The sequence below is a fragment of the Melanerpes formicivorus genome, unplaced genomic scaffold (assembly GCF_026170545.1).
Source record: "Melanerpes formicivorus ecotype bairdi unplaced genomic scaffold, bMelFor1.0.p_v2 SCAF_119, whole genome shotgun sequence".
NCBI classification, from domain to species: Eukaryota; Metazoa; Chordata; class Aves; order Piciformes; family Picidae; genus Melanerpes; species Melanerpes formicivorus.
The window spans coordinates 199,398-213,978 of NW_027142471.1; the positions used below are offsets into that span (position 1 = coordinate 199,398).

Here is a 14,581-nt window from a genome sequence, read left to right on the forward strand (position 1 = left end):
TGGTGCCTCTAGCAAGCCCGCTATGCCCCAGCGCTGTTTTGCCTTTATTTTATGATAAACTGATTGTATTTAAAATTTAGCAGTGAGCTCGTTTCTCACAATTTGGACAGGAGAAGACAAGGGATTACTGCTCCAGTTTTGAGCTTTCCTTCCCTGAGTACATGGAGGGAGGGGTGGTTTATGTAGTGCTGACTCAAGAATTGGGAGGGTCTCGTAAGCCAGTAGCATCCGAGGCTGGCCGGTGTGCATTCAAGCAGTGGCAGCCACAGCACTAATGGTGGATATCGTCACCTTAAATTCTGGCTTGCAAAGAGCTCCTGCTGTGCTGGCTCCAGATGACGCTGCCTCCCCTGCCCTGCCTCTGCCTGTGTTCACTCAGGAGCGGGGACTTGTTCCTCAGGCTGTGGCTCTGGGTTGCTGTGGAGAGCCAGCAGCTGAATGAGTGCCTTAGCACAGGGGCCCGAGCAGCTGAGCAGCAGAGCACTCTGCTGCAGCCCGCGCTGTGCCGTCTTGGAGCAGCAGAGCAAGGTGCAGTCCGATGTGGACTTGCTTTCTCTGAAGCTGGCTGAGCTGTTGGGTGTGCCGAGTGTGTGCGGATGCTGCGCTGCCGCTGGCAGAGCCACAGCTACCTGCCCAGGGCTTTAGTGGGGTTAAGGCAGAGTGTCCTCTCCACACGTGCAGAACAGGCCTTAGGGGGGGCGAGGCGGGCCGCGCCGCGCCCCCTGCCCGTGCTGGGGCTGCGCTGCTGGGGGCCCTGCACGGTGCTGCTGCGGCGGCAGACGGCGTCGCGGCCGGAGCCGCAGCCACGCACGCCGGGGATTCGGTGGGTCTGGAGCCGCTCCCCGGAGCAATGGGGCGAACTGGTTTCTCACCGGCCCTTCATTCGGTCTCTGAACTGCTCCGGCGGAGCGAACTCTCCGGTCTCTGAGCACAGCAGGCCCAGCCCATGTTCATGCGGGACGAGCTGCCCGCACCGCGCTCTGGGGGGCTCCGCGGCTGTGCAGGGGACTCCGGCCCCTGCTGCTACTGCCGCTGCCGCTCCGGGACGGTCCCGAACCACCTTCCTCCCTGCTGACACTGAAGAGGTTTATGCGCTGGGGGAGCAGCTGCGTAAGCACTGGGGGGTTCCGGGCGGCAGGGAGTAAGTGCCAAGGAGTTCCGGGCGGCAGGGAGGAAGTGCCAGGGAGTTCCGGGCGGCAGGGTGCAAGCCCCGGGTCGCGCTGGCCTGTGGGGACGCCAGCAGACACCGCTCCTGTGGGACCGCGCGGCGCATGCGCACCGGCTGCCGCTCGGTGCCGCCATGAGGGTGCTGGTGGGTGAGTGAGTGAGGGTGGGCGGGCGAGCGAGTGCCGGGCGGGCCGGAGTAGGCAAGGGGGACCCAGCGGAGGGAGCGGGTCTCGAGAGGGTGCTGGGGACGCTGAGGAGGACTTCCTGGAAGTAGGGAGCAGCTATGGCTTGGGGCGCTGCGGACAGAGGTCGGAGCGCTGGCGCTGCCCGGGGCAGTGCGGGCCGGGCCCCGCTGCGGGCCGGCCGTGGCAGAGGGCAGAGCGATGCAGCCTCGCGGCAGGTCTGTAACGCCCTGGCTTTCTCCTAGGCGGCGGAACTGGCTTCGTGGGCAGCGCCCTGACGCAGCTGCTGCGGGGCCGCGGGCATGAGGTCACTCACGTCTCTCGGCGAGCCGGCAGGGACCGCATCAGCTGGGTACGGGATGAGGACGGGCACCGGGAGAAGCCGTCGGGGCGGAGGAGCAAAGCCTGCTGGCCCTGGGCCCTACAGGGATCTGCGGTGGGAAGGCTGGCTCCTGCGGATGCGCTTTGGGGCTGCTGGGCGCTCCGTGGGCCATAAGCCGTGGGATGGGCGCTGCTGTAGCTCCAAAGAGTGCTGCAGGCAGCGTCGGGAGCCAGCCGTGCTTGGTGGTTGGCAGGGCCTGAGCAGAGGGCAGGCTGCGTGTGTGATGTCTGTGTTACCCCTGCCCAGGAAGAGCTGTCCCGCTCCGGACTGCCCCTATGCGATGCTGTGGTGAACCTGGCTGGCGAGAACGTCCTCAACCCTTTCCGCAGGTAAGGATCCCCCAGAGTGCTGTTGAGACAAGGTGAGGGCAAGGTGAGCCAGGTGTCAGAGAATGTGGGAGGCGTCTGGGAGGACATGGTGTGCCCAAGAAGTACTTGGCTTTCCTAGCTGTTGACATCTGGGTCCTTGAGTATCCAAAACTTTTCTGTAGGCCCTATTAAGTTCTAGAATATCCTTGGAAAGCAAATTCCCTTCTGGATTGAGAGTTTGAGGACAGGCAAAGTAGTTGATGTTTCCAAAATGACGCCAGATACCTGCATTTAAGTCGGCACCAGGGGCTGATTTCCATGGGGACACTTTTTGGAAGTGCTTCTGCCAAGCACTCAGGAAGCATTCACTGCACCCAGCTTTGACATCCAGCTTCCTCTGCTTTGTCCTAAGGCAGTTCAAACCCCACAGTCTTTTCTGGGAAGTGGAGAGCCTCTATCTGCTGAGGTCCCCCTGCATTCAGATACTAAGATCTCATGTCCTTCCCCTGCTCTGGAGTTGGGGGGAATTCACAGGACCTCTCCTGTGCTTGTTGCAGGATTCTGCTGGCTTGCTTGGTGCTGTTGTTTCCTGGCATATCCTTGTGGGGAGTGTGGTGGGTTGAAATTACCCCCAGCATAAAATTGCCAGACCAGCTCAGTTGAAAGCAAATGAAGCAAACCTGCAATCTAGAAATATGGAATGCAATGAATATGTACAAAATACTTAACAGGTGTTTACAATTTATAAACAGCATGAGAACCCCCATGGACAAAACCAGGGGGCTACCAGCAGCTTCCCCCTGCTTCCCCACCCTGTACACGGTAAAAGAAGAGCAGAGAGTAGCCGTTAGTACTTCACCACAAGAAGAACACAGCCAAGGTCAGCAAGCCAGCAGAAGCACCAATTAGTACCTGCTAGAGTGAAGGAGACCAGAAAGGGAAAGACTTAGTGTGCACAGCTGACCTGATGTTAGATATGTAGACCTTGTCAGTATTGTTCCTTTTACATCCAGTGTAATTCGTTTGCGTTCTATCACTTTCTGTTCAAGATTAGTGGAAAATTTTCTAGGCACAGCCTGAAACTGCCCCAGGGAGTATAATGGCTCTCTCTTTCCCAGATGGAATGCTACCTTCCGCCAGGAAATCATCAGCAGCCGGGTTGAGACCACTAAGACCTTGGCCAAAGCCATTTCTGATGCTGAACAGCCACCCCGTGCTTGGGTCCTCGTCACTGGCGTAGGTATTGGTTGGGCCCAGCCGAGAGCATGACTCCTGCTGACCTGGAGAGGTACAGCCCAGGCTGAAACACTTCTAGGGGGAAATGGCAGCTTTATTTCCACCAGTGTCTCGTGTTTAGGCAAGCCTTGATCATCTTTTAGGTACTGCTGGAGAGGAATTGGCTCCCTGTGGTTTCTCTTGGTGTCACTAGGACAGGATGTTTTCAGAGAGAAAGCTTTTAGGCATCCTGTAGAAGCACTTTGCCTAAGGAGGGCCTCAGCCGAGTCCCCCTGCATATCTCCAGCTTTGCTTTTCTGCTTGTTACAGTCCTTAAAGCTGCTGTAGTCCAGCACCTGTGCTGTCCAGTTTTAGAGCACTGCAGCCACCTCTGTGTTGCTTGCTGACAGATTTGGGTTTTGGGGCTGCCAGCTCAGCCTGCTGAAGCTGCAGAGTCAAAAATCTCTCAGGATTGATGTCAGGTAGTCTCTGTAGTGTTCATGTGAGGATGTCCCTTATAGAGTGATTACCTCCTGGAGGCAGGGAAGTGAGTGGGTTTTTTGGGGGGGTTGTGTGGCTGATTCACCCCTGACCCTCCTTTTTGCTGTTGCACCTGCAGGCTATTACCGCCCTAGCCCCACAGCTGAGTACACTGAGGACAGTCCTGGAGGGGACTTCGACTTCTTCTCACGCCTGGTGAGCTCCTGGGAGGCTGCAGCTGTCATCCCTGGGAGCCCAACTCGTGGTGTTGTGGTGAGATCTGGTGAGACAGCACAGGATACTTTTTTGGGTGCTCTGCTTTGCTGCTGGGGCAAGACAGGGAAGAGGAGGGAGAAGACTTGAGCCTCTCCTTGTTCTGGCCCAGCCCTCTAAGTCTCTCACAATTGGAGGCTGAAGGGCCTTCGTCCTCTGCAGAGGGCTGTGGCCTCACTCTGTTCTCCCCACAGGGGTGGTGCTGGGCCGAGGTGGTGGTGCAGTCTCTCAGATGCTCTGGCCCTTCCGTCTGGGCCTCGGAGGCCCCCTGGGCTCAGGGCTGCAGCCCTTCCCATGGATCCACGTCCGGGACCTGGCTGGGATCCTTTCTCATGCCCTGGAGCACGAGTGCCTGTCTGGTGTCCTCAACGGCGTCTCCCCAGCCGCCCCTGCCACCTCCAACGGCAGCTTTGCTCAGGAGCTCGCTGCAGCCCTGGGCCGCCCAGCCCTTCTGCCGGTGCCAGCCTGGGCAGTGCGGGCCGCCCTGGGGGCGGAGCGCGCCGTGCTGCTGCTGGAAGGGCAGCGGGTGGTGCCCAGGCGCACGCTGGAGAGCGGCTACCGCTTCATCTTCCCTGACCTGGCTGCAGCTCTGAAGGACATCGTGGCTTGAGGCCTCCTTCCTCCCCTGGCTCACATGGCTCTCCCGGGCTGAGAGAGGGTGGCCCTGCCCCATCTGACAGTGGTGGGGAGCAGTCTGAGCAGCCTTCCCCCTGCTGTCTCCCTTTGCACATCCCCAGTCCAGGAGTCCATGTCATTGCCATCTGCAGTCTCCACATGCCTGCTTCTGGGGAAGCTTGTGACTGCTAAATCTGCCACCTTCCCTCTTTGCATGTGTGGGACTGGTGCCTTTGGACTGTCTGTTGAGGCCTTAGGTAGGTGTTGACCACATCTGAGCTTGTGCTGGGGAGAAACTGCATAGTCCATCCTGGTGTGAAGAAGTGCAAGACACCACTTAGGTCTGGAGGGAGCCCTTTAGCTTTTGCCTTCGTTGTAGTTCCCTAATCCCAGGCAGGGTGTTAGAATCAGCGAGCTGACCTGTGCTGGGTTACAGGCCCAGTTCAGTGTGGGGCAGTGCAGTGGGGACTGGCAGCAGTGCTTCATCTGGAATTACTCCAGCCAGCTTCTTAGAGCCTGAGGCTTCAATCTGCTCTCCAAGATGATGTGAGCTATAGCATCCCTCTGTCAGGCTTGCTGGTTAGCAGCTCAGTTTGGCTACTTGTGGAGCTGTATGTACCTGGATGATGAAACAGCTGTGGCTTGTGATTGGAAAGTAAGACAAATACTGCTGGAGAAGCACTAGCAGCCCACAGCTCTTCTGGAAGGGGACTGCAGATCCATGAGAGCTCCTCACTCAGCACAGGTCTCGGGGCTGTTTCCCTATCTGGATGTGTAACTCACTCAGGATTTTGTGGGGTTGCTTCTGTGTGACATTTGGCTCAGGATCCTTCCTGAAGGACACAGCTGCTGTTTTCCTGTTTGCTGAAGCACTTTTCAGAGGCACACACAGGCAAGTGACCCACAGCTGCCAGATGACACAGACTGCCCCAGGCAAGACTGCTCTCAGCAGCACCCACACATGGGACCCCTGTAGTAGGAGCACAGCCAGCTACATCCCTCCCCAGGCTGGGGTAGGCAGCCTCGTGTCCCACCCTTGGGGTTCACAAGAACCTGCACTTTCATGAGTCCTTCAGCACCAGCATGACCTCTCTGTCCACCCAGCACCCCTACCTGGACCCAAGCCTTCTGACCAATCCTGTGCATCTCCTGCTTCACAGCTGACACCAAACATGCCCTAAGGCACCCCACACATGCAAGTACCCCCAGGTCCCAGGGTGGCCTCCTTGCCTGCCTGACCCTTCTGAACCCAACACTTCCTTATCAGCTGGTCCAGCTTGAATTTTGCTGGACACCCCTCCATTCTGAGAGGTACAAACTTTCTTCCACCCCTAGCCAGTGTCCTGCAGCAGGCACAGCAGCTGTCATCTGCTGTGTCACTTCAGCTGCTGGCACAGAGCCCCTCCCTCACTCGTGCTGGTCCCCCCAGTAACTTGTTTTGGACATGCAGTTACCTCTGCAGTGGCTGTAGGGTCACCCCAGTAGCAGCAGCACAGCTGATTGTGTCCCTTCCCACTCTGCCAGCATGACACAGTATGACTTCAGAAGCTGGCAGGAAATCCCCTGGCTGGTTGCCCTGTGTGCACTTCATCCCTGCAGCATGTGTGTGGGGAGAGAGACTGCACAGAGCTATGGAAGGGTTGAAGGAGACAGGACAGGCTGTAGTGGTCCAGTGTGGAGTTCAGCTGCAGCAGCACTGACTGGCAGGGGCTTACACTCCACCAGCCTCTCTATCACTTTTCTGCCATCTTTGCTACTTGCAGCTCCCCTGCCCTTGCCCATTTCTTGCCAGCTCCAGCACCCTGGACACTCATTTGCATCTTCACCACCTGCAAAGTCCTGGTTGGCAGCAGCAGCTTGAGAGCTGGTCAGTAACTGGTGCTGTCTGTTTCTGGGTGTTGTCAGTGCTAATGGGCCAGGTTTTATGATTCTTTGCCTCCCTTCCTTTCCTTAACTTCCCAACTGTAAAAATAAATGTTCTGAGTCCCTTAACAATGCCTGTGTGGGTTTGTTCTCATCCCAGCCTCCCTTGCTTGTGTCAGCTTTATCTCTTCTCTTCTTGTTTGTGGCTTCTGTGACCAGACATCCTGGAAAGAGCAGAGGTCCTCCTTCCACATCCCCTGACACTGCTTCACTGACCACTGCCCCACTGCAGGAGGAGCTGCACCACTCCTCAGTCCCGTAGGCAGAGTGGGCCTCCCTGTGGGCTGCACACGCTGGGGTAGGAGCCTGATTCCTCTTGAGTGTGGGGTGCAAGGGCTGTTGTTGCTTGTCACCCCCGCAGGGGCAGCAGGCAGACACTGAGGCACTTCAGATGGGTGACTCCTCTATGGGTGTAACAGTTGAGGAGCCTGACAGCCATGTGACTCCAGGCACTGGGCTGGGTGTCTGTGGCCAGGTGGATCATTGCAGCAGTGTTGGGTGATCTGCACTGGTGACCTGCTCTGGAGTCAGCTCTGTGCCTACTGCTAAGCTGAGTTGCAGCACCAAAGCCAGCTGGGCTCAGCTGTTGCTGATTGGAACCAGGGTAGGCCTGCAGCCATTGCAAGGTCAGCCCACAGTGCTCATTTCTTCACACACTGCTGGGCTTTAATGAAGGTGACCTTTACCCTTCCCACACCACTTCCAGTGACCCAGGACCCAGACCTGGCTGGGACGGTTTGCTGAGGTTCCAGGGGCCTGCTGTGGCTGCAGACTTCCCAGGCTAACCCAAATGTGCCTTCTCAGAACTAAGACAAGCACCTCCAGACCCCAAAGGCAGTCTCCACGTGTGCTTGTCCTGCTCCCCCTGAGCTGCACGTATGGAGTGTGCATTGCTTTGAGGTTTGGTGGAGACACTCCTGTCCCCTGGATGCCATGAGCAGGTGAAGAACCTGAACCCTGTGCATGGGCTTGCTCAGCTTCCCCTGCTCCTTCAGCCATGGAAGAGAAAACTCATGCAGCAGATGAGAAGGATCAGTCTGAAGCTCTCTTCTGGGTTCTGAGGTCCTCTGCTCCTGCAATATTTAGTGCTCAGCAGCAGTCTTTGTGTTTCTACATCCTCTAATATCCAGTGGTCAGTCACTACCACCCCTGGGACCCAACTGCACAGCCCCTTCCCTTCTGAGGGTGTCTCAGTTGGCCACCAGGACTTAAAGCCTCACAGGCATCTGGCTCCTATTGGTTCGTCCACTAACCAGTTGTCCACTCACTCACACACAGCTGGCTCCCAGGCCACTTGGCATACTCAGCTGCTGGTCTGCTGGACACTTGGTTACAGGCACAGCCCTGCTCCATTTGCTGGCACCGTGGCACAGCAGCCTTCTGCCTGCTTGCTGCTCTCAGGTCCCTGTGCACACAACATGCACACAGCACAGGCAGCCCTCACCCAGCAAAACAGGAACAGCTTAACAGAGAGAGAGACTGCCATGAGCAGGCACAGGGCATGGCCATACAGGGGCACTGCCCAAGCTCTGGTTCCTACCCCAAGTATCCTATCATAAATCTCCAATGCTGAGATACTTTCCCCCTTTGTTCCATGATGTGTCTCTCACCTCCCAGGCATTAAATCTGCCTCAGACTGTAAGGTGGCTCAGAAAGCTGCTGCCACTGGCTCACTGGCTTGGGTCTCACCTGCAGAATGTGGGGCTGATGGTTCTGGAACATCTGTAGGAAGGGTTGGGTCAGGGTTGGGTCCTCTGGTCAGGTTGTGGCAGTTTAGGCCTCTTTCATGTGTGTGGAGACCGAGCTTCTCATCACTTTGTAGAGGAGCACTCTGGGCCCAGCAGCACTGGCAGGCAGCCCAGCAGCATGCAGTGCTGCCATGACTGCATTTCTGTTCACAGCACAGCTGAATGCAGGCTCCAGGGCAGTGGCTCTGTAGAGGTGAGAGGATTTATTTTCTTTTTCTCATCTTGAGAAGGAGAAGTGAGTGCCATGACTGCTCCATCTACTTACCGACCTTGGGATCTGTTCCATGCTCCTCTGGGATGCACCTGCACTGTGAGAGGGGCATCTATATACCATGGCAGGAGGTGCAGTTTTGGCCTCAGTGGATGAGAGGTGGTTTGGTAGCAGTGCAGGGGTCTGGAGACTTTACAAGGTCTTTGTTCCTCACATTCCTTGGCGTGTCTCTGTGCATTTTGCCATGGAATTCATCCCCTGTGCTTTTGCAGCTGTACTGCATAAGTATGATGCCATGGGGTAACATGTCTGCAGCTGCACACCCACACAGGCAGGACTGGGGCTGAGCTGAGCATCTGCAGACAGTTCCATTATGAAATCTGGTGGGATACCAATGCTCTTCTGGGGGTATGATTTGCCCCAGATCATTTAAGCAATGCCTGCCTTTTTGTACAGAACGTTAAGGGTTGGAAGGGACCTTGAAAGATCATCCAGTCCAGCCCGCTGCCAGAGCAGACTTCCTTAAGGCGTTGGGGAGGACATATTCATGGCTTCCATTGCCTAACAAAGACCTTCACTGCATTTCCCATGGTTTTAGCACACACCCCTGTGCTCCATTCTCCAGGCAAGTGACTTTTGTGAGGTGCAGATGGGCCACAGCTCCTGCCTAACCAGGTGTTGCAGGGACATTTGCTGTGAGACAATGGGATGCAACCACCTCGAAATGAAATGACAGGCCATGAAACAAATCCTGACCTTGCATTCTCAGTTCCCAGAGCCTAACTTATTATTCAATGTATTTAATCACAAATTAAATTCTTGTTTACACAAGCTTACTGGCAAACTGACAGAGGCCAGAAATACACTTGGAGACTTATTGCTGGGACAATTTGACCACAAAAGCATTTTCTAGGACAAAACAATGCATGCTAAGATTGCCTGAACTATCCCATGGCAATAATTTCCTGGGGAAAAACAGAGAAAAATCAGCAGGTTTTGATCCTGCATTTGAAAACAAAATCTCCACAGGTAAGGGACTTCTCCTCCATGCGTTGGTTTTGTTCTTAGCAGCGCTGGCACTGCTGAGCAGGACACGTAGATGTGAGAGAGAACCACTCCTGTCCCCACCATGCACACAAATCCATGGCAAACAGTAAAGCTGCATTACAAGTGCTTTCACTTGCTGAAAGTTATCCTTAGTCTGTAACGAATCTCAAATCCCTGCCTTTCCACTTGGTGGAGCCACATAAAACTGAGCAATATTTCAAATATATGTACAGGCAATGAATCTGTAGTGCAAGTATCACACTCCTGTACTTTAATATAGAACATCTAAGTGTATGTAGAATTTTTATCCATTAAATAAAAATACCAGAAATGTACCTTCTGTTTCACTTTTGAAGAAAAAAACAAAACATGAGACTTTCCATTCAATGATTTTTCAGTTGAGAGGAGAACAGAAGCTCAGCTGTGGTGGGTTGAAATTTGCCCACCCCCAGCATTAACTTTGCCAGACCAACTCAGTCAGAAGCAAATGAAGCTGTATTTACAAGCATGACTACACTCTACAATGGGATGCAGTGGATATGTACAGAACACACAGGATCTACTATATTATACAGATTCTTACAATTAGCAAATGACACAAAAAGCCCCTGGGCAGAGGCCAGGAAGCGGTTCCACCGCCCCCCCAGAGAGACTTAACTAAACAATGCAGCCAAGCCAAGGTCAGCCAGAAGCAGATTAATCTCTCCTGAGAGAAACAAGCAGAGAAGAGATCAGAAAAGGGAAAGAATTGTTTTGGTACAGTCAGTCTTACAGCAGATATGTCTTATTCAACATCTTTGTGGGGGACATGGACAGTGGCATTGAGTGCACCCTCAGCAAGTTTGCTGATGACACCAAGCTGTGTGGTGCAGCAGACACGCTGGAGGGAAGGGAGGCCATCTAGAGGGACCTTGACAGGCTGGAGAGGTGGGCACAAGCCAACCTCATGAAGTTCAATAAGAGCAAATGAAGGGTCCTGCATCTGGGTCGAGGCAATCCCAGGCACAAATCCAGGCTGGGCAGTGACTGGCTGGAAAGTAGCCCTGAGGAGAGAGACTTGGGGGTGCTGGTGGACAAAAAGCTCAACATGAGCTCTCAGTGTGCACTTGCAGCCCGCAAAGCCAATCAGATCCTGGGCTGCATCAGGAGAAGTGTGGCTAGCAGGTCGAGGGAGGTGATTCTCCCCCTCTACTCAGCCCTGGTGAGACCCCACCTGGAGTACTGTGTCCAGTTCTGGAGCCCCTATTACAAGAGGGATGTGGAGGTGCTGGAACGTGTCCAGAGAAGGGCCACAAGGATGATCAGAGGGCTGGAGCACCTCTCTTACGAGGGCAGACTGAAGGAGTTGGGGCTGTACAGTCTGCAGAAGAGAAGGCTCCGAGGAGACCTAATTGTCGCCTTCCAGTATCTGAAGGGGGCTACAGGAAGGCTGGGGAAGGACTTTTCAGGATCTCAGGTAGTGATAGGACTAGGGGGAATGGAATGAAGCTGGAGGTGGGGAGATTCAGGCTAGATGTGAGGAGGAGGTTCTTCACCATGAGAGTGCTGAAGCCCTGGAATGCGTTGTCCAGGGAGGTGGTCGAGGCCCCGTCCCTGGGGGTGTTTAAGGCCAGGCTGGCTGAGGCTCTGTCCAGCCTGATCTAGTGTGGGGTGTCCCTGCCCATGGCAGGGGGGTTGGAACTAGATGATCCTTGTGGTCCCTTCCAACCCTGAATAAAACTATGAAACTATGAAACTAAGATATCCTTCCAATTAATTTGTTTAGAATAATCTTCAGTTTCCCTTTTTACACCCAATAGTGATTCATTTATATTTTTCTACTTTTCTACTCAAAATCTGTAACTAGATTTTAAAGGCATAGCCTAAACCCACCACACTCAAGATAAAGATCAAAAAGTCTTTTCTGAAGCCTTCTCATTGAGGCTGCTCAGAGCTTTTCCAGTTCAGCCTGAGCCCCACTCCCTGCTTTAGCCAGCTCCTGGCTGTGATGCTCGTTTTGCCCTTGTGATGTTGCCTGCAGTGTGCTCCTCTAGCTGTGCCTCTGGCTGACTGCCAGCAGCAAGGGCAGGCTGTTTGGCCAATAAAGGTGAACTGGGAGCTGAGGACAACAGCCAGTCAGGGGCAAAGCACAGTCATCATCACAGAATCCTAGAATGGTTGAAGGGACCTCAGAGATCATCTCCTCAAAGGCCTCTGCCATGAGCAGGGACACCTCTCAACTACACTCAGCTGCTCAAGGCCTCATCCAACCTGGCCTTGAGCACTCCCAGGGAGGAGGCATCTACAGCCTCCCTGGACAGCCTATGTCAGAGTCTCACCACCCTCCTGCTGAAGAACTTCTTCCTCAGCTCCAAACCATTCCCCCTTGTCCTGTCTCTGACATGCCTTCCTGTAGGATCCCTTCAGCTATTGCAAAGCAGCTTCGAGGTCGCCCTGGAGTCTTCTCTTCTCCAGGCTGAACACCCCCAGGTCCCTCAGCCTGTCCTCATAGCAGAGGTGCTCCAGCCCTGGGATCATCTCTGTGGCTCTCCTCTGGACTCTCTATTATGCTGCTACATGATGTACACTGAGGAGTTGTTCCTCTGGAAATTATTAACAAATAGGACAGCAATAAAAATCTCCTCACTTTTAATTTGCAAACAGCTTTTTTAGTTTTCCACACCAAATTGTGCTTTGCTGAGCAGCTTCCACATTGAGCCTTTGATCTCCTGGTTGCGCCAGGTGTAGATCATGGGGTTGGTCAAGGGGAAGATGACTGTGTGGAAAACAGCAACAAGTTTTTCCCTTGGGACAGCTTGGAAGGGTAAACTATAGATGTACATGGCTGGGCCACACATGACAAAAACCACAATGATGTGGGAAACACAGGTGGAGGCTACTTTGTTCTTTGCCTTGGAGGACTGTGTCTGGAGCTTCAGCAACAGGGCGGTGTAGGAGATCAGGAGCAGTACAAAGCACACGATGATAACAGCTCCGTTGTTGAGGAACATCAAAAGCTCCACTGTGTAAGTGTTGGCACAGGCCAGCTTGACCAGCTGGTGGACATCACAGAAGAAGTTGTCCAGGATGTTGGGACCACATAAGGGGAGGTGGATGCTGAATGCAAACAGAATGATGCCATGGACGAAGCCCCCTCCCCATGCAGCTCCAACCAGGACACAGCACACCCCCCTGTTCACAAGCCTGGTGTAGTGAAGAGGTTTGCAAATGGCTACGTAGCGGTCATAGGCCATGGCCATGAGCAGGAAAGCTTCAGCCGCTCCCAGGAAGTGGAGGAAGAAAACCTGTGCCATGCAGGCATTGTAGGAAATAGTCTTACGGTGTGAGAAGAAGTCAGCCAGCATTTTGGGTGGGGTCACAGAACAGTAGCAGATGTCCAGGAATGCCAAATTGGCCAGAAAGAAATACATGGGAGACCCCAGGTGGGAGTCCCTCCAGATTGTGAGGATGATGAGGACATTGCCTGGCAGAACGGCCATGTAGAAAATTAGGAAGAAGAAAAAGAGAATCATCTGGACTTCGTGGTCTGGAGACAATCCCAACAGAACAAACTCTGTAACTGTATAGTTCCTGTGCTCCATTTCTGCTCTGCAGAACTCTGAAAAACAGACTAATAATGGAATAAAACAAAGACCACTGCAAAATCTGCAACTTGGATCACCTAAAATGCTCATCCTTTATCCATTTCCTGGCTTTAGGGAACTCTTAATCCTAAAATACTTGAAAACAGTAATTTAGATTCCCATTTTCTTGGGCATTTTACTGGAAATGTGAACTGGCAATGTCCACATTTTATCAGATGTTCTTTGTTTTTTCTGTGCTCTGGGAACTGGCACTTGGGTAGAATCTCAGACCTGAAGTATCATCCCTTTCTTCCATGGGTAGGCTGATTTTTGTGGATGGCTGTATCTAGGCTAGTGATGTTTTACTGCTTCTCCAGCTGGCAAAAGCAGGCAGGTCCTTCCAGGACAGACAGGTTTAATTCCACACCTTTCCTATACTATGTTTGCTGCTCTGGTGCATGTGTCACCTGATTCACCTTCATCCAGTCTAACAGAAATCATCCCCTTTACAGTTTCTGATATTTCTCTGCATTTAGGAACTTTTCACTGATTCATACAATTTCTGAGCTATCACACTGTGGCCAAAGCTGCTCACACAGCAGTGGTTAAAGGACACTGCCTAATTTCTACAATCAGAAAACAAAGAGATGCTATTAAAAAGTCCAAGTCAGTGATAATGCCACAAAGCCAAGTACACAAACAAGGGAAGAAAGACAAGAGCTAGGGGATGAGGGCAGTTAAGTAACTCAAGCACAAAGCTGTCAGCCTGCAAGCTTGGCAGTGCCAAATAACTTCTGGGTTATACCTGTGGGGGGTGTAACTATGTTCTTCTGAATAACTGACAGCTAAGAAGAGGTGTACAAAATGCACTCTAAAATCACACAATTAACCTGAATCACATCCACTGATTATCAAAGGAAAGCACAGAGTGTTCACCCACATCTGAAGGAAGGTCCATGAATCCCTTGGATGAATTCATCTGGCAGCTGCAAAGTTGTTTGCAGTTAAAGAAGTTAAAATCCTTTTATACTGAATTCTCTCAGTGTAGCCAGCTCAGGGAATGACTAATTCCATCCTGAACTTTCTCTACCTGTATCATTTCAATATTCCCAGTTGTCTTCCAAGGCAGTTGAGGATGTCTAGGTCACGTTCAGACTTCCACCTTTCTCCAGAGAAACCCCACAGTGGTGTCAAATTGTCCAATGAAGTCAACAGAGCACTGGAAACACAAGGAAAACTCAACTGTTGAAGCACATCTGTGAAAGGACTCCACCATGAGCCAGTGTGATGGGAACCTGGAAAACGGTGTCCCTTATCCTCATGAGAAGTGAACAGGCAACACCTCAAGCCCTTGTGCTGGGATGGGAACAGTATTGCCTGTGGCACTTCTCTTCCTCAATGTTTTTATCAGCCCTCCCTGAATTGTGACTACAAGACAGCTGAGACCTAAACTCCCCTAATACCTTC

The 14,581-nt window shown here is 53.1% G+C and overlaps 2 protein-coding genes across 5 annotated transcripts; one reads left to right on the forward strand and one right to left on the reverse strand.

The window, feature by feature from the left end:
• Positions 1-1,083: 1,083 nt before the first annotated feature.
• On the forward strand, positions 1,084-6,617 carry SDR39U1 (short chain dehydrogenase/reductase family 39U member 1). Of its 4 annotated transcripts, none has more exons than XM_068167559.1 (6): positions 1,236-1,316; positions 1,595-1,701; positions 1,978-2,060; positions 3,158-3,279; positions 3,874-4,017; positions 4,202-6,617. In XM_068167559.1, exons 1-6 carry the CDS (start codon positions 1,301-1,303, stop codon positions 4,615-4,617), a joined length of 888 nt encoding a protein of 295 aa, XP_068023660.1. In that variant the 5' UTR covers positions 1,236-1,300; the 3' UTR covers positions 4,618-6,617. The 4 variants fall into 4 exon arrangements, with proteins under 4 accessions (XP_068023661.1, XP_068023660.1, XP_068023662.1 ...); XM_068167557.1 differs by lacking the exon at positions 1,236-1,316 and adding an exon at positions 1,419-1,475; XM_068167560.1 differs by lacking the exons at positions 1,236-1,316; positions 1,595-1,701 and adding an exon at positions 1,084-1,110.
• Positions 6,618-12,199: 5,582 nt separating this feature from the next.
• On the reverse strand, positions 12,200-13,132 carry LOC137456238 (olfactory receptor 4N5-like). Its single transcript, XM_068167534.1, has one exon. It carries the CDS (start codon positions 13,130-13,132, stop codon positions 12,200-12,202), a length of 933 nt encoding a protein of 310 aa, XP_068023635.1.
• Positions 13,133-14,581: the final 1,449 nt, after the last annotated feature.

What these genes read in the sequence shown, in the direction of transcription:
- SDR39U1 (XM_068167557.1), top strand. Translation starts at nt 1,451, where the DNA reads ATGGCTTGGGGCGCTGCGGACAGAG. An exon ending in TTGGGGCGCTGCGGACAGAG is followed by an intron (nt 1,476 to 1,594) that starts GTCGGAGCGCTG and finishes GCTTTCTCCTAG; the next exon opens with GCGGCGGAACTGGCTTCGTG. An exon ending in GTCCTCAACCCTTTCCGCAG is followed by an intron (nt 2,061 to 3,157) that starts GTAAGGATCCCC and finishes TCTCTTTCCCAG; the next exon opens with ATGGAATGCTACCTTCCGCC.
- LOC137456238 (XM_068167534.1), bottom strand. Translation starts at nt 13,132, where the DNA reads ATGGAGCACAGGAACTATACAGTTACAGAGTTTGTTCTGTTGGGATTG.